The sequence below is a fragment of the Lissotriton helveticus genome, chromosome 4_1, assembly GCF_964261635.1.
Source record: "Lissotriton helveticus chromosome 4_1, aLisHel1.1, whole genome shotgun sequence".
Classification (NCBI taxonomy): Eukaryota; Metazoa; Chordata; class Amphibia; order Caudata; family Salamandridae; genus Lissotriton; species Lissotriton helveticus.
The window spans coordinates 134,808,864-134,834,920 of record NC_136063.1 but is presented as its reverse complement, the minus strand read 5'-3'; the positions used below and the strand labels follow the sequence as shown (position 1 = coordinate 134,834,920).

At 46.6% G+C, this 26,057-nt stretch overlaps 1 protein-coding gene across 1 annotated transcript in view; it reads left to right on the top strand.

Annotated features, from left to right (window-relative positions):
- The window catches only part of EXOSC4 (exosome component 4), a 34,521-nt gene extending 8,993 nt beyond the window's left edge, over positions 1-25,528 (top strand). Inside the window, exons 2-3 of the mRNA XM_078685512.1 lie at positions 20,504-20,710; positions 25,054-25,528. Of these exons, the coding sequence (XP_078541638.1) occupies positions 20,504-20,710; positions 25,054-25,413 (567 nt within the window). The 3' untranslated portion in view covers positions 25,414-25,528. The remainder of the gene's footprint in view (positions 1-20,503; positions 20,711-25,053) is intronic.
- The last annotated feature ends 529 nt before the right edge of the window (positions 25,529-26,057 follow it).

Sequence of the window (26,057 nt, the reverse complement as noted above, 5' to 3'; positions counted from 1 at the left end):
GGTTTTATATAGCGCTGGCTGGACCCAGGAGTATCAGAGCGCTTTACAAGGTGTTTCCATACAGGTACAGTGTGTATAAGCACAGACAACGGAATAATAAAAGAACAAGTCCACATAGGATACATGACATCTAGATAAAAAAGTAAAAACAATTGCTAGACACTATGAGTCATACAAAATAGCGGTCACAGTTTGGCGGGAAGCCTCACTTAGGTATACAAAAACATGCAAGAGAACTGACTGTCATGAGGAGGGGAGGTAAGGTGGTCAGATAGAAGGAAAGGGAGTTGGCCAGGCGGGATGGTCACAAGTCATATGCAGAGCAGATAGGTGGGGTGATGCAGAGGGGCGAGGCTACCAGGGAGGGATTAGAAACCCCAGTATTTATTAAGGAGAAGAAGTTTGAGTTCTTTTTTGAAGCTGGGGTAGGACTGGTTACAGCGGAGGTCTTTAGGGAGGGCATTCCAAATAAGTGGGGCATTGCCTGAAAATGAGCGTGACTGAGTGGAATTCTTTTTCTGAATGGGGGGAATAAGTAGGAGGGTGTTGGAGCTTCTCAGTGATCGCGTGCAGCCTGCTTTGGTCAGTTTATTGGAGAGGTATGCCGGTGTGTTTTGGTGGAGGATTTTGTGCGTAATGCAGGCGGTTTTATATGTGGATCTACCTACAATGGGGAGCCATTTAAGGGATTTAAGGGCGGGAGAGATGTGGTCAAATCGTTTGCAGTCCGTGATAAGCCTAGCTGCGAGGTTGAGCACAGATTTAAGAGGTGCCAGGTGGGTTTTGGGAATTCCGGTGAGGATGGCATTGCCGTAATCAATGCGCGATAGAGCAAGCGATTGGACTGCCAGTTTAAAGTCATCAATTGGGATGAAGGGCTTAATTTTCTTAAGGTTACGGAGGGTAAGGAGGGCTCCTTTGGCAGAGTTGTTGATGTGAACGTTGAGAGTTAGTCGGTTGTCAAGAGAGATGCCCAAGGATTTGACTGAGGTGGCTAGGGACAGGGAGCAGTTGAGGGCGTTAAGGTCTGTGATCCACTTTTGAATGGGGAGCTGGTTGTTTTTTGGGGAGAAAAGAATAATTTCAGTTTTTTTTGGGTTAAGTTTGAGATGGTTCGAGTGGAACCAGGCTTGAATTTTGATGAGGGTGTTGTTGAGGTGGAGGATGTCAGCATGGGTTTTTATCTTATGGTAGAGTTGTGTATCGTCAGCGTAGAGGTGATAGTTAATCCCTGCTTGTTTGAGAATGAGGGTGAGAGGTTCCATGTAGAGGTTAAAGAGAGAGGGAGATAGTATGGATCCTTGTGGAACTCCTAGAGAGATGGGGGAGGGGTTCGAAAGGCAATTGTGGATTTTAATTTGCTGATCGCGGTGCTGCAGGTATGAGACAAACCAATTATGAGTCATGCCATTAAGGCCGAATCGTTCTTTAAGGACTTTGAGAAGAACAGAGTGGTTAACAGTATCGAACGCTGCGGAGAGATCAAGGAGGATCAGTAGGCTAGATTCGCCATTGTCAAGGGAGTGGTGAATGTCATCTATAATGTTAAGCATGGCGGTTTCGGTGCTGCAGCCTTTCCTGAAGCCAGATTGAAGAGGGTCAAGTAAGTTAAAAAGTTCAATGTGTCTGTCAAGCTGAAGAAGGACACATTTTTCAAGGGCTTTCGAGAGGAGGGGCAAGTTGGAGATAGGACGGAGGTTGTTGAGGTCATTAGGGTCAGCCGTAGGGTTTTTAAGAATGGGGGTGATTTGTCCCAGTTGAAGGGAGGTGGGGACACAGCCGGTTGCTAGGGAGGTGTTAATGATCGAGGTCCAGGCAGGTGTGATGATATGTTTGAGGTTTTGGACAAGTTTAGAAGGGAGGGGGTCTTTAGTGTGGGAGGAGGGTTTAAGTTTTGCAATGATGTCAAAGACATCTCTTTCAGTGACTGGCTGGAAATTATGCCAAGCGGCGTTATTTTTAGGGTGAGTGTTGGGGGGATTAGAATCTTGGAGGGTGGAGGGAAAGGGGGGGGGAATGAGATCAGAATTATGGAGGGTCGTGGAGGGGGCGGGGGGGAGTGGGCAGGAAGCAGGTGCGGTAGGGGGGATGTGTAGTATGGAGGTAGGGGTCAGAGTCGGCAGGAAGGATTGCTCTATTTTTGTAATTTTTTCAGAGAAAAAGAGGGCTATTTCTTCGCATCTGGACGTCGAGGCCATAAGTACAGGCGGAGCGGCTGAGGTTTGATTGCGAACAATGTTGAACAGTTCTCTGGGTCTGTTTTTGGCTTGGTCAAGTTGTGTTCTGAAAAAGGATGCTTTTTGTTTAAGGATGTGTTTTTTGTAAGAGGATCTTGCAAGTCTGAGGCGAGCTAGGTGCAAGGGGGATGGGTGCAGTCTCCATGTTCTTTCCGTCTGTCTCAGTGAGCGTCTTTCATTGTTAAGCTCCGTATTAAACCATGATTTGGAAGGGACGGTTCTTTGGTTTTTGAGCTTAAGCGGGGGCCAGGAGGTCTAGAGTTTCAATAACTGCTTTGTTGTAGTGTTCAGTAAGTTCATTTGCGTTAAGTGAGGGCGGAATGGCGAGAAGTTGGGCATGGAGTTTGGATTCCAGTACATCCGGGGGGATATTATTCAAATTTCTGGTCAGTTTCGAGGGCTTAGTGGTTTTCGTGGGCGGGGGAGTGGCAGAGACCGCTATAGAGAACAGTATGAGATGGTGGTCGGACCAGTCGATGGGAACAATGTTGGATAGGAGGGCTAGATCTTTGCTAGTAATTATTGCATCTAGGATAGCTCCTTTGGAATGGGTCGGGGAGTGACAGAGTTGCTCTAGGTCATTGATCTCGAGAAGGTTGGAAAGGAGGGTGATAGAGGGATCGCTGCGCTCATTCCAGTGGAGGTTAAAGTCTCCCAGGAAAATGTTGAGGGAATTCGAAAGTGAGGATTGTGTAAGAATGTTGGATAGTTCATCAACGAAGGGATGAGTATTGCCGGGAGGGTTATATATGTTGTGAAGGCGAATGGGTTGGGAGCCGTGAATTTTGAGTTCAGCTTCAAGGTATTCAAGGGTGGAGTAATTAGTATTATTGACAAGGGAAATTTGTAGTTCCTCTTTGAAGATGATGGCAACACCACCGCCAATTCGGATGGGCCGGTCTTTCCTGAGAATAGAATAGCCCGGAGGAGCTAGGAGGTCCAGGATGCTTGTCGAGTGGTCTTTGAGCCAGGTTTCCGTTAGGAACGCAATGTCGATGGATTCACTAAGGATAGTTTCTGATATTTCAGTGGCATGTCGCACAGCGGACCGACAATTAACAAGCATGCAGTGAAGAGGTTTTGGGGGAGTTTTAGGGAGTGGAAGGGAGTAGATGGCTGTGAGTTGGGGAGGAGGCCTAGGTGAGCAAGGTGAGCGGGGAGTTCGGCTAGTCCCCAGTATGACAGGGATGCTGGAGGCTGGGGGAGGCTGGAAATTAGTGGGTGAGCAGTGAGGGTAGGATTTGCAGAGGTCGAGCATCTCCATGGGGGAGAGGGGGCAGGAGGTGCGGAGAGGTCTGTGTGTGCGGCAGTGTAGAGGAGTCGTGCGAAACTGTTTGGGGGTAGCGGGATTCATATGTCTAGTACGAGCGCAGTTTAACCGAAGTGGGAGGGCTCTGTTTTTGAGGGAATAGAAATCAGATCTAAGATGAGCGAGATCTCTGGTGAGAGTGGCAAGAGTGAGTTCAATGTTGCAAAGAGAGTTAGATATAAGACTAAGGTGGGATATTGGAGAAGGGGGAGGGAGCGGAACGGGATGAGCGATGTTCTTCATTGGGGGTGGTTTGTTGTTGGGAGGGAGGGTGGGGTTCCTAGAAAGGGAGATGGGAGGACTGTGGTAGTAGGGCAAGAGGAGGGGCATGGAGGGGGAAGATGGGTATGTGGTCATCGAGAGTGAAGAAGGAGGAAATGGAGGGGCAGGAGTGTTCGGAGGAACCGTGAGGGACTGGTCGGGAGGGGGGGAGCCATGATAATCAAAGGGAGAGAGGATGGGACTGGGGGGGGGGTGAAGGGGCGGTTCTGGATTAGAGTGAGAGACGGTTCGGGTTGATGGGTGCATTGAGTTTCGGGGGGACAGAGTATGGGTTTAGGTGAGGAGGAATAGGGTGGAGTAAGAGTGGGAGGGGAAGGGGAAGGGCAGGGAGAGTCAGAAAGGGGGTGGGGGATAGCACTAGTGGTGTGGGAAATGAGGGGAGAGTGAGGGCAGGTCGTATGAGTGGGCGATTGGGAGCTTTGGGGAGTAGGGAGGATCAGGGGAAGAGGAGGGTCCATCGAAGAAGGCCGGGCCAGGGGGGTATGCGGGGGGGGAGTCAACAATTGTGTGGCATTGTTGGACGTGTACATGGTCAGCAGTTGTAGGGCATTGTTGATCGTGGACAAATCTGCAGAGGGGAGTAAAGGATAAGGGAGAGGGGTTAAAGTGGAGGGCAAGGGGAGAGAGGGGGGAATGTTGTTGGGGGAATTATGAAGTTGGATGGTCAGCAATTGTAAGGCATTGTTGACTGTGGGCACGTCAGCAGAGGGGAGTATAGGATGAGAGAGAGGGGTAATCGAGGAGGGCAAAGGATGTGTGGGGGGAAGGTCATTAGCGGCATTGTGAAGCTGGATGGTCGGCAATTGTAAGGTATTGCTGGACATGGGCGTATCAGCGGAGGGGAGTATAGGATGAGGGAGAGGGGTTAAGGGGGAGGGCAAAGGATGAGAGGGGGGTAGGTTATTAGCAGAGTTTTGAAGTTGGATGGTCAGTGATCTGAAATGTAATTCAAAGGAGTTAAGGTGGGGAACGGCCGCTTGGATGAGGATGTTACCGGTTTTAAAAATGGAGATATTGATTTCCCCAGGAAAGGTAGAAGAGGGAGAAGTGGATAGTTTATGGCCATGGGGGATTTTGAGGGACTTCGTGACTGGGAGATATTGTAGGAAAACGCTTTTCCATTTAGAGGGGCGTTTGGAATAGAAGATGTAGTTGGTAGTAATAGGGGCGGTCAGGCTGTAATAGTTGTCCACAATGAGAGTTTCAGGGTTAAGGACGAGAAGGTTGTGTTTGAATTTTTTTCTTGCGTATTTCGAGAGGTTGTGGGGGTAGAGAATGGACCAGGAGTTTGGGCCATGTTGGGATAGCTGAAGAGGAGGCATAGTAGGGGATAGTGGTAGGTTATGAACATAGGTGCATGTAATAGGACATCGGGTGAAAGAGGCCTATCGGGGTCATGAAAAGGAAATAACAAAGCTGGTCATATAAATAAACAAATTGAGGGGCGAAATTCAGGATAAGGCCACTAGGTGGCGATCAAGGCAAGCAGGTCTGAAAGGAATAAGACTATAGCTGGTCATATAAAATAAGCATTGAAGGGCGAGGTTCAGGATAGGACCTAGTATGACTTAATAAAATAAGCAATTCAGGGGCGAAGTTCAGGAAAGAACCACTAGGTGGCGCTCACGGCTAGCAGGTCTGAAAGGAATAGGACTATAGCTGGTCATGTAAGATAAGCATTAAGGGGCGAAGTTCAGGATAGGACCACTAGGTGGCGCTCAAGGCTAGCAGGTCTAGATAGGTCAGTATAGGGTCATTGTGGTTCAGGAGAAAAAAGATAAGTGGTCAGGACGTTTGTTGTTGTTTGCTAAGCGTCCATCTTAAGGGGTCAGGAAGTAAATAAAGATCAAGGATTCCACGCCATTTTGTCTCTCCTGAGGGATGTGGTATAGAAATGTCCCAATCAGTTAATATCGTTACTCAGCGCTACCGGATCATGTCGGTCCAACTGGGATCCCAAAGTTAGATTCCCACATCGGCAAAGACAGGGCAAATAGACCAGTGAGGGGGTCGAACGCTGTCCCCCAGCCAACAGTAGTTCCGCAATAATCCACTCTGTGCCCTAGCCAGGAAGACCCGTGGGCAGCGCGGCTGGTACCGGGCCGAATGTCTGGGCAGGGGCGTCGCTCCTCACCAGGATGCAAGGCAGCCAAAGCATGAAGACCGGAGCGCGTCGCTCCTCTGCAGCCGGCGCGGAGGCATCAGGGGCACCACTCGAAGTGCACAGCATACAGGGCAACCATCCGCCACAGACCCCCAAGAGGAAGTCCAGACCCTCATCAAAACGGGGCCGTGGCACATGCAGCCGTCCACACAGGCAGGGTCCCCAGCCGGGCTCCCCACGCTCAAGTCCGGAGGGAAGCACCCGGGACCAGTCAGCCGGCAAGAGCAGGGCGGAGGGGACTTGAGAAGTCCGGAGTTCACTCCTCGCCTCGAGGAGACCCACAGCCGGTCAGTGCAGCGGCCGGATCTCTGCAGGGGCACCGCGAGGAATCATATCAGGCAGCCAAAAGGCCGAAGGCGGGCTCAACACAAGGCCGATCTCCGCCAGAGGGCCTGGGCTCCACCAGGATCGTGGGCTGCGCAGCAAATCAGCACAAACAGGCCCCAACTCCTAAAGCCGGGGTCAGCACAAGAAAGAGGATTTCAGCAAACAGGGACCTGGGCAAAAACTTACTGGGCGCTGTGCAGTCCTGAAGCAGTGCGCGAGCTGAACGGTCCGCTCCAGCATGCAGTCCAGAAACCCCGATACACTGATTGGCTCAAGTCGGGATATTTGAAGACTGAGCCATAGAATCCAGCCAGGCCGCCGGGGCTCCGAGACGGTCGCAGGAACCTGGGAGAACAAAGTCCCAGAAGTCAATGTCTCATCTGGCCAAAGGCTCAAGCAGCGGGCGCAAACAGCACCACGGCCCTGCCTACATCAAGGGTCTGAGCATTCGAGGAGCTGCCACCGATCCCACGAGGGAAAGTCGACGCTGTCCCCGAGCCAGGACCCAGGGCGTGGAGTGGATTGGGCACAACGACCACGGGGCCCCGGAGAACCAGTTCCATCAATCAGCCCCAGCAGATTCAGGCAGCAAGAGCCAACAGCACGGCAGACAGTTCAGTCTCGAGATCACAGGAGGCGATGTTGGTCCGGTCCGAGAGCCAGGACAAAGGCCAGGATGCGAGGAAGTCCGAGCCAGTCATCGACGAGTCCTGTGGTAAGTTGATGCAATAATTTTTCTTTTGTTCCAGTTACACTCAGGTAATTGTAGTTAAGCAAAATTTCAGTTGGTTATGCTCGGCGGGTCAGATGGGTAGGCAAAACAGGGGATAAACACTGATTCAGTATTCCCCAACCCAGGAGCTCGACGAAGGAGCTCCTACTCGGCGGCCATCTTGACTGTTCTCCAGTTCTCCAGCAGTTCTGAAGACAGTTCTAGGGGTGCCACATGTATGCCTTTGGTCAGCCTGTGGGTGTGGGAAACTCCTGGCCACTTCCTAACCACTGGAATAAAAATTCCCATGGGTGACCCTACACACTTTTGCAGCACTTCTGTGTATTTTACCGTAAACGATCCCACAGTGCCCTTCTCTATCTAAAACCAGCATGACAGAAACTTTTTTCCCTTGTGCAGAGCTCCTTGTGCTGCCCACCCAGATGTATGGCTATGTTAATGGGCAAACCTTTCCTTGTGGTCAATTCAAACCAATTCTGAGGTTATTCCCTTCCCCTACTGAGTTTGGAGACAGCCTGGCTAGGAAGAGCCATATCGGCCGGTGACACCGCAGGCTTACCATGAATCTCAAGAAGGGGCCTGCCCCAGCCCACGAGGCCATCTTGATCAGAGAAAAACATATCCCCACACCCAAGCCCTTTGTCCAATGTCTGGGAGTAATACACATCTCACCACGGGTGAGCCGTTAACAATTAGGTGACACCAGGGAAGAGGCGAAGAGGAGGCTGGGAGGGGGGACATACATGGAGGGTGGGATTGGGGATCTCGATCGTCTACCCAGGAGGCAGGCACTCTGCAGTGGATGTCGTTCTGTGTGGATTCTACGGTGCATTAGGGACGAATAGACTATAGCGGGGACTCTGGCTCATCCCGGACCAATCCAAATAACATCTAGTAATAGAGTAATCGCTGAGTGACTGGACGAAGGTGTGAAGTCTATGAGTTGGGGGGTGGGGGGACTGTTGGGGGCTGTATCTATTTTTCTGCATCATAGGCTATCTGTCCTGGTTCGCATCAGGGAGGGGTCGTTTTGGTAGTTCGGGGGGAGTGAGTGCACTGTTTGAATGATGGGTGGGCTGGGGTGGGACAGAAGTATTGTGGTACTTCAGAAGCATCCTTCGTTTATAGTTCTTCTTTATATTACATGTCTTGCCCTACCCACCGCCGCCGGACCTCCGGGTTGTCTGCTCATCGGCTGTGTGAGATCCACAATGGGACATATGGACCTGATAGCCCCCCTTACTGCCGGCCCACCCTGGGTTGTAGGCGAATGGCTGTATGTGATGCCTTGTTTATTAATAAAAGTTTTGGCAAAAAAAAAAAAAAACAATTAGGTGACACTGAACACTGGCAGAAAGGCACATTTAGCACAGTCTGGAAAAGGACAACTTTCTTAACGTACCGTTTAAAAAAATGTTATATGAAATCTGATTTGACCATTTAATTGAATTTTAAATTACTTGTAAAATAAGTGCTTGAATCACTTTCTAGCTATTCCCAAACTGAAGTTATGTATTATAAGGTGCTATATAATATAAGACAGTGCTTTTCACTGGAAGAGCCACACACACGTACGTTTTAAATACCAAGGGCCTACTGCAGGGGTAACGTATAAAAAAGGAAGGTTTAGACTTGGCAAAAGGTTTTACTTGACAGGTTGAATTGGCAGTTTTCAAACTGTCTACGCTGGTGGCAGGGGCTGGCATGGAGAATTGTTCACTGCCACTTTAGAGGTGGAGCAATATGTGCTGCAGCCCACTAGTGACACTTAACTTGCAGGCCCTGGGTACACTTTTGCACCATATGCTAGGAACTTAAAGGTAAGTTAAATATGCCAATCAAAAGTGCAGTCAAATATGACATGTTTTAAGGTCTGAGCACATGCAAGGGCCTGGTTAGCAGTGCCCTAGTACACAGAGAAATAAACAAGCATTTACAATGCGATATGTTTCGCATTTGTTGGAGTTGGAGCTATTGGCGTTGTAAATGACAATGCCTCCTATTTATGTGTTTAAAAAAACCTGCAATAATAGAGGCATTGTCATTTACAATACCAATAGGTCAAAGTTTCTAAAATGCGAAACCTATTGCATTGCAAATGCTTATTTAAATTGTATTTACCGTTCCTGAACCGCAAACACACACATACACACACACACACCTCCACCCCCATCATGCTGGCTACGACTAGTTGTTTCTGATTCTAAGTATTACTTGCAAGGTGGAGTTGGTGCACGTCCCGGATATTGAGTACGGAACACACAAGTGAGCATGTAATTAACACGCTTGATTTAAATACAATAAAACTTGGTCTAAATCTATTCTGCTCCCCATTTTTAAAAAGGGAGACCGTAACAACCCAGCATGCTACAGGCCCATTTCCCTCCTGGATTCTCTTGGTAAAGTTGCAGGTCGCTTGATCCTGGAGAGATTGCGGGTCTGGTCTGAAGATAACAACATCATGACTGACATGCAATATGGTTTCCGGGAGGGACTGGGTACCGTGGAGCAGGCTTTGAATCTCTCCCTTCTAATTGGGAAGTATGTCCAGGCGAAGAAAGGCAATCTTCACCTGGTTTACGTGGATTTGACCGCAGCCTTTGATTGTGTTTCACACTCTAGGCTGTGGTCAATCCTAGTTGAAATGGGAGTAGACCCTCCAATAATATCTTTTTTGCGTGAGCTGTACACAGGAGCAAGGGTGAGATTTGGGGTGAACGGGGAGCTTACTCACCCTTTCGCAGTAACCAAGGGAGTCAGACAAGGGTGTGTTCTGGCTCCCTTTCTATTTAATTTGTATACAAATGGCCTTGAGAAGGCCATGCTAGAAGGGAGTCAGGACCTGCCAACAATTGCCCGTCGTCCTATTCCCGTGTTACTTTACGCGGACGACACGGTAATTATGGCCCGAACCCCAGTACAACTCCAGATTCAGCTAAATTCATACTGTACATTCATGGCTTCATTGGATTTAATGGTCAATATTAAGAAAACACTAGTTATGCATTTAGGCAAAAAGAAATCTAAGAAAAAAACGATATGTATCGAACAAGCTAAGTTGGATTGCACTAGGACATATCCTTATTTAGGTATATTATTTGATAATACCTCCTCCTGGAAATCGGCCATTGATAGTAGATATCTTTTATTTTTAAGAGCCACCTCTGCGTTGATTGCTTTTTCCCGTAAAATAGGGAAGCCTCCCCAAAAGAACTTTTGCAAATATACCACGCTAAGTGCCATACCGTAGCTGTATATGGTGCTGGAGTGTGGGGCTATGTACCTGTGGTCACCTTGCAGAGGGCAGAGAATAATTTCATTCGCTACCTTTTGGCCGTCCCACAGTGCTCTCCAACATTCGCTTGCCATATTGAACTGGGCATGGATTACATTGCTGATTATATAAAAATCCAGCCAATATTATTGTGGCATCGCATCTGGTCAACGGAGCAGTGTAGCTTAACCCGTGCATTAATCACAGACTGCTTGGTCTTAGACAACTGGCTGGATGTTCCATGGCTGTCTTATGTACATAACTTTTTTAATGATCTGGGTCTTCTTAAATATTTTAAAGAACCGTCAATTTTAACCACTGTTACAAGAAAGGCCCTGAGATTGCTCTGTTTATCTCATCTGGGTGAACTTCGTATGGCCCAAGAAATCAATAAAACTACTAATCGCCATATTTTAACTATTCAATGTACTCTGGGCATCCAGCCGTATCTTACCTTTTGTCTGTCTACCTATGAAAAATACTTGTAAACTCGGTTTAGGCTTAATTTGCTTTTCCGTTTGGTTACATTCCCAGAGAGACAGGATTGGTCAAATTCTATTATCCGGTGTCCCTGCGATGGTACTTCAGAACAGTCCAATATTCACGTATTGCTGTTCTGTAAATTTTACGATGTACCACGCAAACGCTGGATCATTCCAATCCTGCTATCCCTAGGACTGAGAAGATGCCGCCCTGCCTTTATGGCCCTACAATTCTTAGATACAGTATCAAACGCCAAATGCATAGCCATGTTTCTTAAGACCTGTCTGAAAATCCGAGCCACTCTTGGAGACTTACAGTGATTTAAAAATAAACCACTTTGGGTTGTTACGCTTGATTTTATATAAATAGCAGACAGAATCCAAACCTTTTCTATGATCTATTGTATGGACGGAGGGCTTTATCATGTGTATATACATATATATTGTTTCATACTATTTTTATTGTATATGATTGTATATGAAACTGTATATTATGACTGTTGCTTTTATGATTTTATCTTGTTCTAAAATCGAATAAAGCTTTCTACTACAAATACACAATGCAATTTTTTTTACTGTGGGGCATGAGGAGGACGCTGGTGCACATTTTTGAGCCAGTGACATTGGGTGGCTAGGATTTATTTCTGACTATGCATTTCAGGAAGGATGGGTACATCTGTACATTTTAACCACTTGCATAGCTCTATTAACCTTTCCTTACATTGGCCTTTTGGGAGTGTCACTACTGTTAAACTGATTGGTGTTCATGCTGAAAAAAAAGCCTGAGAGAAGCTGCTGCCGGATTGGTTAGGTACGAGAGGTTAAAAGAGTTTTCCTCTGATCTCGGTTGGGGTCTGCAGCCTCCGAGCGAGGTAGAAGGGCTGCTGGGCAATGCTTAGTCGTTGGTAAACAGGCAGCGCAGGTAAGTAGCCGTCGGATGCCCACGAGCTCCATGCACAGGGCACTGCTGTGCGGGGGCTTTATTGTATAGTACCATGCCACCAGGGCTCTGAGGGGGGGCCTCGGCTTCCTGCCCATTCTCCAGTCCATTCATCCATTCATTCATCCAGTCCGAACATTCTCAGTTTTTTGCAACGTGATAATTCTTCCTGTACCGTTGTCTGTCGGTCTAGCTATCTTGCAGGCACTGTAGTTATTATTTATGATGAAATTATAGTATCTGTTAGCTGCTGCAGCGCCTAGAACCGCTTACATCTGCATGGTGTGTTACAAATGTTCATACCATGAAACAAAATGCTGAATTTAAAAACAAAGGCATCCATCCTTGAGCCGGCAGAAGCCCCGATCCCTCACCCCGATCATCAACACTACAGATACAGGATTATAATCAGGCAGAGGCGCAACTAGAGCCAAATGTTGGAGGGGGTGCTAATTCTTCCAGCGATGTGTGCCTGGGAAGCTGTCTCAGCCCAGGCTGACACACACAACGGGGGGGGGGGACTGCAACCCGTTGAGCCCTATGGGTGTTGCACGCCTGTGTTTTAGGGTTATGATGAAAGGCATAGACACGGGGCAGTGATGACGCAGGCAGTCTCCTCTCTTACTCCCCTCCCTCCCTACTTACATCCACCCAGGAGTCACACTTGCAGAATCTGCAGCATTTGTCTTCCTTGGATCTCTGCGTCTGTCTATTGTTAGCAGCTGCAGTGCCTAGGTGCTCTAAAGCTTGCACAGGGCGCTATGCAGGGTCACAACAGAACGTAGCAATTCAGTGCCCAAGACAGACGCTGCTTGCATGACAGGGGCTCGCTCACCTGTCCCCTGCTATAAGACGCCTCAAGGCTTCTCCGTGTTAGCAGGGTCTGTCTGTCAGCTCCTCTCCCGCAGCCACTGCATTATAAACCACTCCCAGGGTGCCCCATCTACCGCCTCATGAGCCCATGCGCCACAGCCCAGAACTGAAAGTGAATGTAAGTTTCCGTTCCTAAAACATGGCAATTTCCGGAAATTCAGTTTTCCTGAGGCGGCAGGCGGGGTGGGCCTCAATGTTCACAGCAGTCCTGTCCTAGCTCAAGACCTCATCAGCAGCACCCCCGGGAGGAGACATTTTATAGGACTGGTAGCGACAGCTTCAGCGAAGGAGGACCTTCTGTTATGCATTCTTCAGGCATCATTGGCAAAGCCAACAGGCGAGGACTTGGAAAGGAAGCGACTGCAATGGGTCATTTATTTTAATTCTATAATTGCAGTCACATGCCAGAACACTAAAATAAAGAAAACAATTTACCTCCTGAAAGCGTCATCTTTTGAATTATGGGGACTCGTTCCCTACACAATCACCATCTTTTATAATGACGGCACCCGCGCGAAGACTTTGAACATCATAAGCTAAAGCACAAGTGCCGCGATTGCTGTAAAAGTAAAGATTTTTTTCTTTACTTTTAAAGCTATTGTGACACCCGCGCTTTGGCTTAAGTTGTTCAAAGTCTAAGCGCGGGTGCCTTATTATTAAAGTAAATAAATAAAAAATAAAAAAGGCTGGCGCCAGCTTCCGGGACTGTTGTCTGAATGGAGGAGAGGCAGCACTGTGTGCTGTGGAGTGCGAGGTAAATAACAAGTAGTCCCTAAACAAAACTAACAAGGCCAGACAGTGTAATAAAACAGTAGTTGGTCGGTGCTGTTTCCGATAGAAACAGAAGTGATACATTTAGATCAACAGCCAACAGAAACAAAAAGAACAGCAATGCCAGAGTTAAACAAATCGCAAGGGGCAGGAGAAATTCCATAGACTTTCAGCCAACATACAACTTACTTTAGGTCTCGCTGAGACAGCGCATGCGCTGCTAACGCGAGACCTAAAAAGAACAGTGGCATCAGTCCCAAAAAATGGGAGTTACAATAAAAACGAGCAGTGGCATAGCCAATAGTTCCCACCTTTGTATGTGTTTAGCCAGAGATATTGACTTTGCCAGTGTCTTTAAGCTATGTTGTAAATCATTGTGGCTGCAGTGCGGCATGTTGGAAAATTATAATTTAAAAGTGTTATAAGCATTTTATTTACCTTACACATAACCAAGAAGACCACAGGAGAGTGGAGGTTGGAAAATAGTATCTGAATTACAACATGAGCAGTGGACGGACACTAGAGGAGAGTCAACAGATGCCAGATTCCGAGGGCAGATTGAGGTGGTGCTGAGTGATGCTGAGGTGGTGGTGTGGTGCTGATGTTTAGTTGATGCTGAGGTGGTGCTGAGTGATGCTGATTTGGTGCTTTCCTGAGGTGATGCTGATGCTAAAGATTTGGTGCTGAGGTGGTGTTGCTCTGAGGCGGAGCAGGTGCCCAGACCTGTTGCTGCCTCACTCGATGCCAAAAGAAAGGGACATGTGGGAGGGGGGAAAAACTGTGTTTCTGCTCGAAGAGTAGAGGGCGGGTTCCTAACTTGAAGCAGGAGGGGGGTGCAAATATGTTAAAGTCTCTTTAAAATGAATAAAAATAGGGGTGGGCGAGGAGCAGGAGGCACAAGGAAGGCGAGTTAGGAGAAGAGCAGCTGGAGGCACATGGATGGAGAGTGGGGAAAAGAGCAGCATGAGGCACAAGAAAGGAGAGTGAGGAAAAGAAGAGCAGCGTGAGACACAAGAAAACGTAAGGAGAAGAGCAGCGTGTGGCACAAGAGTGAGGAGGGGGAGCAGCGTGATGCACAAGGAAGGAGAGAGGAGAGAAGAGCAGCGTGAGGCACAATGAATGAGAGTGAAGAGAAGAGCAGCAGGAGACACAAGGAAGGAGAGTGGAGAGGAGCAGCAGGAAGCACAAGGAAGGAGAATTAGGAGAAGAGAAGCAGGAGACACAAGGAAGGAGAGCGAGGCGAAGAGCAGCTTGCGGCACAAGGATGGAGAGTGAGGAGAAGAGCCCTGTGCGGCACAAGGATGGAGAGAGGAGAAGAGCTGCGTGCGGCACAAGGATGGAGAGGGGGGGGGAAAGCAGCGTGAGGCACAAGGAAGGAGAGTGAGGAGAAGAGCAGCGTGGGGCACAAGGAAGGAGAGTGGAGTAGGCCTCTGTCTTGCTGGCCACCGATGATCGTAAGCGACCAACAGTCTTTGTTTACCTTTTAGGGCGAGCTGTGCTATGCCGGTACGTTTAGGGTGTCGTTGTGGGTGGGGGTGGTATGGGTTGCACTGAGTTCCTGCGGGGACTGTTTGTTTCCGTGTTTTGTTGCAGGGTGGGGGCTATGGGTTGGGACTGTTCTTAATTGTTCTCGAACGTATTGGACACATACAGCTAGACAGGGTCAGCAATGCATAATTGGATACATGTCTTTGTGGCTTTGGCAATGTCAATGTACCTTATAGACAAATCCGCATAGATGACACACACTGATGCTCCCATGCCTCAAATTGCTCACGTGGAATGTTAGGGGACTCCAAGACCCTCGCAAACGCCGACAGATATTAGCATATCTAGACCGACATCACATCCAAATAGCCACGCTTCAGGAAACGTACATGGACCCTAGGCACCCTCCCTTTTTCGGTACCAAATAGGCCTCTACATGTGTTTATTCGTCCTATTCCACCTACTCCCGTGGCACAGTTATACTAATCAAAAGAAACACGCCTTTTATTGTAGGGGGCACATATAGTAATTCCTCGGGCCGTAGCTGTTTACTCTGGGGTTCGCTGGCTACGCACCCTGTCACACTTGCTTGCAGTTACCCTAGATGGCCTGTGTTAGGACCGTATTTCACTGCCCTTTGGGGTCAAATACTAAACATAGGCTCCATGCATGTCCTATGGGGTGGGGATTTTAACACTTCTCTTTGCCCATCCATGGATCGCTCTAATCCCCTTCCACGTCACTACACCAATACTCGGTTTAGGCTTATTCGAAGAACATAGACTTGTCGATATATGGCGGTATGTACATCCCACTACTAAAGAGGGCACCTTTTATACGGCGGGCCACTCTACTTGGTCGCGTCTGGACTATTGGGTTTGTTCCCGGGGAGTGATGCCCTGGATCCGGGGTGTTACGCACTTAGCTCGTACACACTCTGACCATGCACGGTATACCTTGAACTAGTACCCCCTAACTCTATTGTCGCTCCGCGTTGCTGGAGACTCGTACCAGAGGCACTACTAGATACAGTGTTTCATGCTGAACTGGGGAAGGAGATCGCAGATTTGTTTTCTCGAAATAAGGGTACTTTCGACGAACTGGGCATATTCTGGGAGGCCTTCAAGATCACGGTTAGGGGCGTCTGCATCTCAGAGTTTTGGAGTGCTTTGCGACATTAGGAATAGACTGCGCCGCCTTGAACAAGAGATAAAGCGACTGGAAACCGATATGTGGGAGGCTAACTACCACCCAACGGGCTACCCTCTGTGAAAAACTCACCGACTACATTGATACTGCGTCTAGAGAGGTAAAGTTTCGAGGTAAACACTTCACTGACCGTAGATATGGGGAGGGTGAGAGACCTGGAAGGGCTTTGGCGAATACCATTAGGAAGCCTGGGTTCTCTAACTATGTGGTAGATGGTGACGGATATAGGCACAGAGACAGTCACAATATACTTAATGTCTTTGTTACATATTATAAGGTCTTGTACAGTTCGCAACTCTCACCCTTCCCCCTCCCCCCCCTCCCTCCCCCCTGGATTTCTCTCCCTACTTGCAGGATATAGCTCTTGGCTGGCTGGGGGACTCCCAGCGCAAATTCCTAGCGGCTCCATTTGAAGACGCCGAACTACGTGAAGCCATAATGCAAATGGCATCAGGGAAGGCCCCAGGCTCAGATGGCCTTCCCATTGACTTTTACAAAGCATATATTGATCAGTTACTCCCAGTGCTGAAGGAGGTTTTCCTAGAGGCACGGATCCTACCCACAACGATGAGAGAAGTGCTGATTAAGTCATTGCTGAAACCCGGCAAGCCTGCCGATCAGTGCGAATCTTATAGGCCCCTGTCCCTTATCAATACAGATTCAAAAATTTGGGCTAAACTGGTGGCAAACCGTCTTAGCCTACTTATGGATAAACTGGTGCTTCCAGACCAGTCTGGGTTTATCCCAGGTAGAGCCACGTCCCACAATCTTAGAACGTTGTTTTCCATCTTACAGGCGGTTGACCCCAGAATGCAGTTGACAGCAGTGTTCCTCGATGCCTCCAAGGCCTTCTATTCTGTGGAATGGGACTACCTCAACACCATTTTGCAGAATATGGGCCTCCCCGTGGGCTTTATTTTGTGGATTCGGTTACTATAACGCCCCCACAGCTTGGGTTTTAATCAACGGACATACCTCCTCCTCCTTTTCTTTATCCCGTGGCACACGCCAGGGATGTCCGCTGTCTCCCCTCCTGTTTGCCTTAATCATGGAACCCCTAGCATCGAAGATTAGACCGCATTATAATCACATGGACCTTAGATGCTTCTTACGCTTGATCCTTATTTCGCTATACGAGGATGATGTTACTTTGTATGTCAAAGACCCGCAGCATAATCTTCACTCCCTATTGTGGGAATTTGTCAAATTCTGTGGTTATTCGGGTATTCATATAAACTGGACCAAGTCACAGATATTCCCCTTGACTAGCTCTGTTCTCCCTTTGATACGGACTATCCCCTCAAATGGTGCGATACTGATGTCAAATATTTAGGTATCCGTGTTTTGGCAAATCGGGATGAGTTAATAAGAACAAACTATGGGTGTGCAATGGAGCACATCACGAGCTGCATTACTCGGTGGATTGCCCTCCCACTGTCTATGGCCGGACGAGAGTCCCTTATAAAAATGGTGATCTTCCCTAAACTTCTGTACCTTTTCATTAACATTCCTTACGATCCTGGATGACACTTCTTTGCCTCGTTACTGTTGGAACTGATATGTTTGGTCTGGGGATGGCAAGCAACAACGTATACAATGGGATACACTAATGAGACCCTATTCCCAGGGAGGCTTTGACATACCCAACTTCGAATTGTACTACATTTGCGCTCAGGCCCACTTTGCTCACTTTTGGTTCCATCAGCCGCGATACACCCCTCACGTTGCCACAGAACATTGGCTGGCTGATCCCGCCCCACTTGATGGTGTTCTCCTCGCCAACATTGCCCCTCGAGCACGCTGCCCCTCCTCAGCGGACTGCACGATTATGGCCTGGTCCCGTATCCTTGATCATATGCATGCGCCTTGCTTATATTCCCCTCTTCTTCCACTCATGTATCATCCAGATATATCCCTCCTTCAGGAGGACGCTTTTTAGAAATGTAGCACGCACAAGGGGGCTTCAGTGCTGGGGAGACCTGTATACCATTGGCAAATTTCGCACACTCTCGCAAATGTGCCCCGATCCACCACCGTCCACCATGGAAACATTTTTGTATGCTCGCCTTCGTCATGGTATCCAGGCTAGTACCGCTTCCTATCCGGCAACACTGGCCCCTCTACTCCATATCCTGCGGGCACCCTCTGCGTCGCACCCAGTGTCCACTCTTTACCATACATTATATAGTGATGTCGAGTATCCCTCATGTGTAGCGCGTGCTAAATGGGCGCTGGAACTGGAACAAGACATTACTGATGATCAATGGCTGTTTTGCTGCAGCAGACAGAGCACGTCTCCTCTAATAGCGGGCTTCAACTGATTCACTATAGATTCTTGCACCGTAGCTATCATACCCCGGTTAAGCTCTACAAATTTGGGTTGCGGGACACGACTAGGTGTGATAGGTGTCAGATGGAAAATGCTGACTTCCTGCATTTGGCTTGGGAATGCTCAGATGTTCACACTTATTGGAGCCATGTCCTCACGGCTCTGGATGCTATGATCTCACTACCCATCTCCAGATCCCCCCTCGTGGTCTTACTAGGGTATACTGAGCATATTCCGGCTCCAAGCCGTAAATTTGTTTCCTTCGGCCTTGCTATTGCTAAGCGGCGAATAGCCTGTCGATGGGGCCAGGGTAGAGCGCCCAAATTTAAGGACTGGCTGTCAGATATGATATTTTGGCAGGATCTACTTTGCACTTACGCTGAATTGCTCCCACGCTCTCCCCGCCCACGTGACATCAGGGGCCCACTGCAGGCATACTTATTAGAACACCCCATTAGTGAATCACACTCACGGTAGAAACTCTTCTGGTGTCCCATTTTCATCACTTCAATGGACAGGCTCTACCCCTGCCACATGGAGCATATACAGGGCTGAAGCTGCCTTCCGCAGTAGAATGTCCTGCACTATTCAGCCCCCCCTAAAATCCGGGAGAAACAACTGCAGGTTGTGGTTATGCACTGGGAATGTGATGTCGGACAAACTCTTCTTGCCTTACATTGACTCCTGGTTACATCTCCATGATTGTGTAATTGTCCATGTAATTGCGCGATATTCCTGTTTGATGGCCTCACTGTACCGTAACATGCTATGGCGCGTGGGTAATTCTCATGTGTTTCTGATTCTTTTAGGTCTTCCCACTATTGTTTTTCTATGTGCATGCTTTGACTCCGCCACAGGGAGAAATCACTTGTTCTGAGGCGGCCTTCTGCAATAGTAAGACTCGCCATGGATAATTTCCCCTGATGTCCACAACATATGCTGCAGTTTTTGATTATGTACTGGGTATGTGTTGCTGTCATGAGTGTCTTGTTTACATTGACTCCGGGATGATTTTACGTGACTGAGGAGTTGTCCATGCGATTGTTCTCGATTCCTGTTTGCTGGCCTTACTGTATTGAAAAAATGGTTTGGCGCGTATGTAATTCTCCTATGTTCTAGCTGTTTGGCCCTTGTTATTGCGGAAATGTAATGTCTATCCTCTTTGAAAATCAATAAACAAATGTAAAAAAAAAATTTTTTTAAAGGAAGGAGAGTGGAGGTTGTGATAGAGCAGGAGTGAGGTGTAAGATGGCACAAGAGAAAAATTTAATAAAACAATAGAAACTGAACACATTCTATAGATACATTTTGAAATTGTTATAGTAATTGGTGCCCTAGAGTATTTGACACCAAAACCAAGTCATTAGGCAAACAGTAACTTTTCACCGCCAGTAATAAGCTCTCAAAGATGTTGCGAATGGGAAGCTTTGTATGGACACTTTTGAAGGGAAATTTTCATATCTCAGGGTCACTGACCGGCCTCTGCCTGGTACAAATCGTGCGACACAATGCAACATGCCACACTAGCAGCTGTAGGCTCAACCTAAAACCAGGCATTTCCTACGAACTTTATTACTGTTTTAGTGCTGTTAAGTTAAGCCTGCTCTGTGCCACAGCTACCATGGAAATGAGTGCAGTTTTATTTAGTAACTTTATTGCTTTACCCTTACAAGGACTGCAATTAGTACTCGACCTGGGTATTTACCCTATTAACTAATTATCCAATTAGTTAAAATCTCCATGTTATGTAAACTTCTTTACTGTCTTTTGGGGCTAAATTTCACACTGGATGGATCAAATGTATAATGTGATGTATCTCAAGTCGGTGTTGTACAGGATGATGCATTATTTCCAGAAATGCCCCATACCATTCATTACGTTCTCTGCGTCCTTTGTGTTGCTCAGTAGGTTAGTTGTAGGGTAGGATTGGTCCCTGAGGTCATGGGCAGGCAATATAATAGGATAACAACCTACTATAATTGCTCACATCAGTTCTCTGTATGTGAATGTATCCTGTTTGTTGGGTTAACATGGTTCATGTGTTCTCTTTCCCCCCCCCCCCCCCCAAAAAAATATCTTTACCAGGTCCGAGGATCCCGAAGCAAAACTCTCCATGACAAGGCGGTGGTGAACTGTCAATTCAGCATGGCCACTTTCAGTACCGCTGAGCGCAAGCGCCGGCCACATGGAGACCGCAGGTCCAGCGAGATGACGCTGCACTTGAAGCAGACATTTGAGGCTGCCATCTTGACACAGCTGTATCCCCGCTCACAGATAGATATATACGTCCAGGTGGGTTGAAAGTAAGAGGATCATTTATGTCGGAGTAACACAGGCTTAGGAGGAATCTGGGAAGTTGGAATGTCAAGAAATTGAAACTGTGCTAAGTACCTAACATACTTTTATGAATGGTCCTCTCCGTTGCTAAGCTTATGAAACACTGCACCTCTTGGGTGTGCTGGTGGCACAGCAAGAAATAGTTACACAACTAGTACCACTTTTGTGAAGCTTTTGGCACACCTGACTGTTCCATGTATGCGTTGTAGGTCTGCCTCTGAGCCAGCACCTCAGCCCCACTTGCTTTTTGTTGGTTTGGCCTTCTTTGGTTTGTAGTCTTATAACACTGATTGCTCAAAAACGTACTAATTTGACCCAGATCACTCTTGTCCAAAGTTAAACTGCAACCAAACGCCGCAGTGAAAAGAATAGCATTACGAGGCTTTTTTTTCCCAAAAATATTCCATTGGGGAAAAATGTTTTACATCTAAGAAACATTGCTGATCATTTTTGTTGTGGTGTGGCTGTGGTTTGCGAGAGAACGACTTCTGGCATAGTTAGAGAAAGTTTGCCATATGCACCTTGTGGGATTTAGAACTGCATACACTTGGTTTCTGGGCTGAGTTATCTGGGGCAATAGCAATAAAATCTAGGTCAGGCATTAGCCGAGCAAAACCCCGATCAACAGTAGGGTTTCCAGCTTTACTGAGCACGTTCAATAAGGACAACGCTAGCTGAGTGAAGTTTCTAACTCCTTTCCTGTAGATCCACATTAATACCACTTTCTGGATCCCCTTGATTCAGAAATCATTTGTATGACTGGTAGATATAAAAAAAATTGCAACACTGGTGAAACTGCTTGCAGCAGTGGTGTGTTGGAAGAAATATTTCTATGAAGTGAAGATAAGATAAAAACTGCATTGCTTGACTACCTAGGAAATATGTCCAAGTCTGCGATCAGAAATCATTCTTTGTTGCAGTATCTGCTGCTAGCAGAAGATAGGGTGCAGAGGGGATGGCACAGAGGGCCACGGTTACGGATGCAGTTCTTGGCCCTTCTGCCATTTGGTACCATATAGTTATTCGGTCTCCTCTGCTTTCTTGTGGATTTATGATGGATGAAGAGCCCTGTAATACTTTACACCTACTGTTCTCTACTAGTGGGATAATATCCCATTTTGACTTGTTTAAGAGTTGAATTGCACTCTGCCACCTCTTATGAACTCTCACCCAGTCCCATCGCCACCAAGTACTTCTTGATCGATCAGTCAAGCAATGATCTTGCTTATTTGTTGAAATATAAAAATGGCATGTGCTGTACCTGCTGCCTAAGAAACAGGACATAAGCTTTTGAAGGCATCAATTATGTTTACATTCCTCACTTCTCTTCTGTACTAAAACCCTTCCTCCTTCAGAAATAACTATAGTGCTAAGGCCTTTGACCTTGACTGGTCTGATTGCCAGAATCTGTGTTTTTGTCGCAGAACCTTGTTCCTCTGGGTCATGGCACCTACTAACAATATTAATACTACTGACCGTTTGAAGGCACCAGTTGAAATGGAAGACCCCAGACCAGGCCTGGGCAAAATTTAAATTACTCTGGTGTAATTTGTGTAATATTGGGAATTTTAGTTAAGCTTGATATGCGAAAATCACAAACTTATGCCTTTACACCACTTCGCATAAATATGTACCATTTGCAATAAAAAAATGTTTTTACAGCGAACATAGGAAAAATAAGAATACAAATGGCTGTTGTTTGCTACGGTTCTATTTTCTTTGGACTTTTTTTTAGCACGCAATGTGTCATCGACAAAACTAGATGCGTAGATGTATATTTTGCACTAAAACAGTGCCAAATGACAGATTTGCATTTTGCATAATTTTGACAAAGTTTTGCTTAATTATGGAAAAGCACATTATGCCAGTTTTACACACCCCTACCCAGACCTTTTTCTGTGTTATTTGTGGTTTTAGGTTCTATACCTGTAAATGACCATTGATGTACTCTTCATAGCCCAGTCCTTGTTCCTGTACAAGTGTCCGAAATATGTCACACTTACATCACATCTATTTTTCTGACTTGAATGTTGAGGGTGGTTACATTTCGCCCCAGCTGCAAAGTGGTTTCTGAGCAACTCTTCTGCCTGCATTTTATGCAGCAGGAGAGAACTTGAAATAGTACCTCTTATGTCCCCATTGGTCACAGTCTTCCAAACACCACAGAAGCAGTCATTTTACATGCACTGTTTGTTTCTATACCCATGTAGTCCTGGTAAAAACGTCACTACCAGCATGGGTCGCAAGGAAACATCTAGGGAGGTTTCTATGTGATTATTGTGATGAAAAGGAATATCATCCTTCAATAGGCTCCGGGCTTTACAGAGTTTTTTTTTGCTCTGCAGTGTGTCAGCCAAGTAGGACCACGTGTCAAAAAATGCTTGCATTGTACCAGCTAAAGATAAGCTTGTTTGTTGAACTGCTGGAGTTCTCAGATTGCTTGGTAGGGTAACAACAGTCTAGTGGCACACATGCTCACTATTTTATGTGCTTGGAGAGCACTTTTAAATTCTACCCAGAGCCAGTGTATAGTTATCAGAAAAGACGTATTGAGGGTGAAGATCTGCAGGCCTAAGACGAGTCTGACAAGATGGTTTAGCACTCTGCCCTTAGCCTATGGTCTTGAAGGAAATCTTGCTTAGATCTTAGTACAATATTGTCATGCTCAAGCTTCTTAAAAAGAAGCTGAGAATCCTGAGCAGGAGGCCTGTGCGATACTGCAATGTTTGGGATATTTTGGATTCTGTTGATGGGGAAAACAAGGCCGCATTGAATAAAACTCCAAAGTTGCCAATATTCTGCTTGGATATTGGCGGTGCCATAGGCATAAGGCAGCAGTCATAGGTCAAATTATGCAATAGGGAATACTAATCTATGCATAAAGGAAAAGCAACTTATGCAGCACCTCTTTCCATTAGAAATAGTTCTGCAGAACAGTGTAGGTTTCAGGAGATGGGACCTTGTACAGGATCACAATATTTTTGTTCTTCTAAAGCCTGATGGCTGTTTTGAAATGAATGTTGCTTTGAGGGCAGTTTCTATTATGTCAACCCACAACTCTGTTAATACTTATAAAAAATTATGGGCAATAAGAAATCCTTATTTCTTACCTGCCTCAATGAAATTCGAGGAATTAAGATGTTGTCTTCTGTGCTCAGCATACGGCCCATCAAATGAGGACTTTTTCACTGTTTGGACAGCATAACCTAATTGCAGCAAACAGTCGATTAGTGACTAGCTAACTAACCGTTTTCAAAGTGGATTATGTGGCAAACGCTACAAGTGTATAAGTACATTAAAACCGCCCAATTCCTGTTTTTTTCTTCTTCCAGAGGTTCTGGGTATTGGGTAAGATCCCTTGTTTAATGGAAAGTCAGAGTCTCAGGAGTATTCTATTGAGCAGTTCTCCAAAAACAAATGGACAGGGAGAAAAGAACAGACCGATAGCACAAAGGTCCATTTTAAAAAGTACAGTCTGGATACATAGATTCCTGGAGGGTTGACTTGTGGCTTAAAGGTCTGGTTTAGAGCACAAAATCCAGGTGACAAATGAGAACAGAACATCATCTGGTATCTAGATATACCCATAATAGATAAGGTGTGACATAATGAAATGATAGGCGTTAAATAAAGGAAAAATGAAGGGACGCCAGTAGGTACAGAATCAAAACACGTGTATCGGTGTGTAAAATCAAGGGGGGGGGTTTGGAGCATTTAGATGCAGGTGGGATTCAGAATGTATGTTTATTTCTATCTAAAGATTCCGCGCAGGGCTTCGGGAGGAGGTGTTATCAATTCTAATTACTATTTGAGTTGTAGGCAGACAGGAGAGGGAAGGTGTACAGGAGTGTAGGGTGTAGAACTCCTAGTAGGGTTTCATGGTGGTTTAGAGGTGGCAAAATAGTTATCAAGGGAGTTCCATATAGATGTATTGCGAGCAATCCAAGGGGAGTTTTGCAAGGAGGTGTTGTCTGCTCCTTTCAGAAAGGAGGCCCAGTTAAACCAAGGGCGGAAGGAAGTGACAGCTGTGTTCTTCCAGTTAGCTAGGATAGTGTTACAGGCAGCAGTAAGAAGGATATCAATTAATAGCCTGTTGCAGGATCTGATGTTTGTGGCCAAGAATCCTTTGAATAATATTGAGAAAGTCCTTTCAAGATGGACTCCTCAGATTGAATGAGGCTCAGTAGAAAATGTTACTTCAGTATTGGTACAAGATGAAATACATAACACTATATCTTAATCATTTATTGTGGTACCCGATTATCATTCTGTAATTATTTTTTTCTCCATATTTCTAGATTCTCCAAGCTGATGGTGGCAACTACTGCGCATGCGTAAATGCTGCAACACTCGCCATCATGGACGCTGGCATCCCAATGCGTGACTACGTGTGTGCCTCTTCAGTTGGTTTCATTGAGGACACACCACTGGCAGACTTGAGCTATGTTGAGGAGGCTGCAGGTGGTCCACAGGCAGCCCTGGCTCTGCTGCCCAAGACTGACCAGATTGCCTTACTGGAAATGAACTCCCGCCTACATGAGGACCACTTGGAGCGTGTGATTGATGCCGCGAGCAAGGCCTGCAAAGACGTGTATGCTGTGCTGGATAGTGTGGTGCGGGAACACTTGCAGGAAGTTTCCATACTGTCTGCAGATTGATACTTCATTTTTTTATTTCCTATTTTTTTGAGATTCTGAACGCACTTTTGATTGAATACATGTGAAATAAGAAATTCATGTCACAACAGTAAATTAAAGCTGACCGGATATTTCATTTCTTTTTATCCATGATCATATGTCATCCTTTACGTTAATCCCCTCGCAGCTAAAATCCATGTTGTTATACTACATTGTACCCCGTGTCTCTAATTGTGTGAGCTTTTGTAAAGTGACAGATATTTCATTACTGTTGCCGCCCAGTAAACAAGGGAAGGAGTATGTGGAGTTAGGTCTACAAGTGCAACTGTGCAAACTTGGTAATAAGCATAGCTATTGTCCATGGAAATTATTTGATGGCAAATACTATCTCGAGCTCCCTGAATTGCCCCATCTTCTCTGTAGGCTCCCACTTTTAGGAGGTAGAACTGTCCTGGCTTAATCCTGAAGGTTCATTCTTAGGCAGGACAGTATCGTCAGCTGGTACATATATCATTGAACAGAATGCATGAAGATAACAAAATGTTTGTGGTGATCACATGAGGTATCCGTTTGCTAATCGGCAAATAAGTGAAACAGTGGAGTATCAAACTACATAGAAGTCTAATTGACAACCAAGTTTTCAGAAGTTACCCGAACCGCAACGG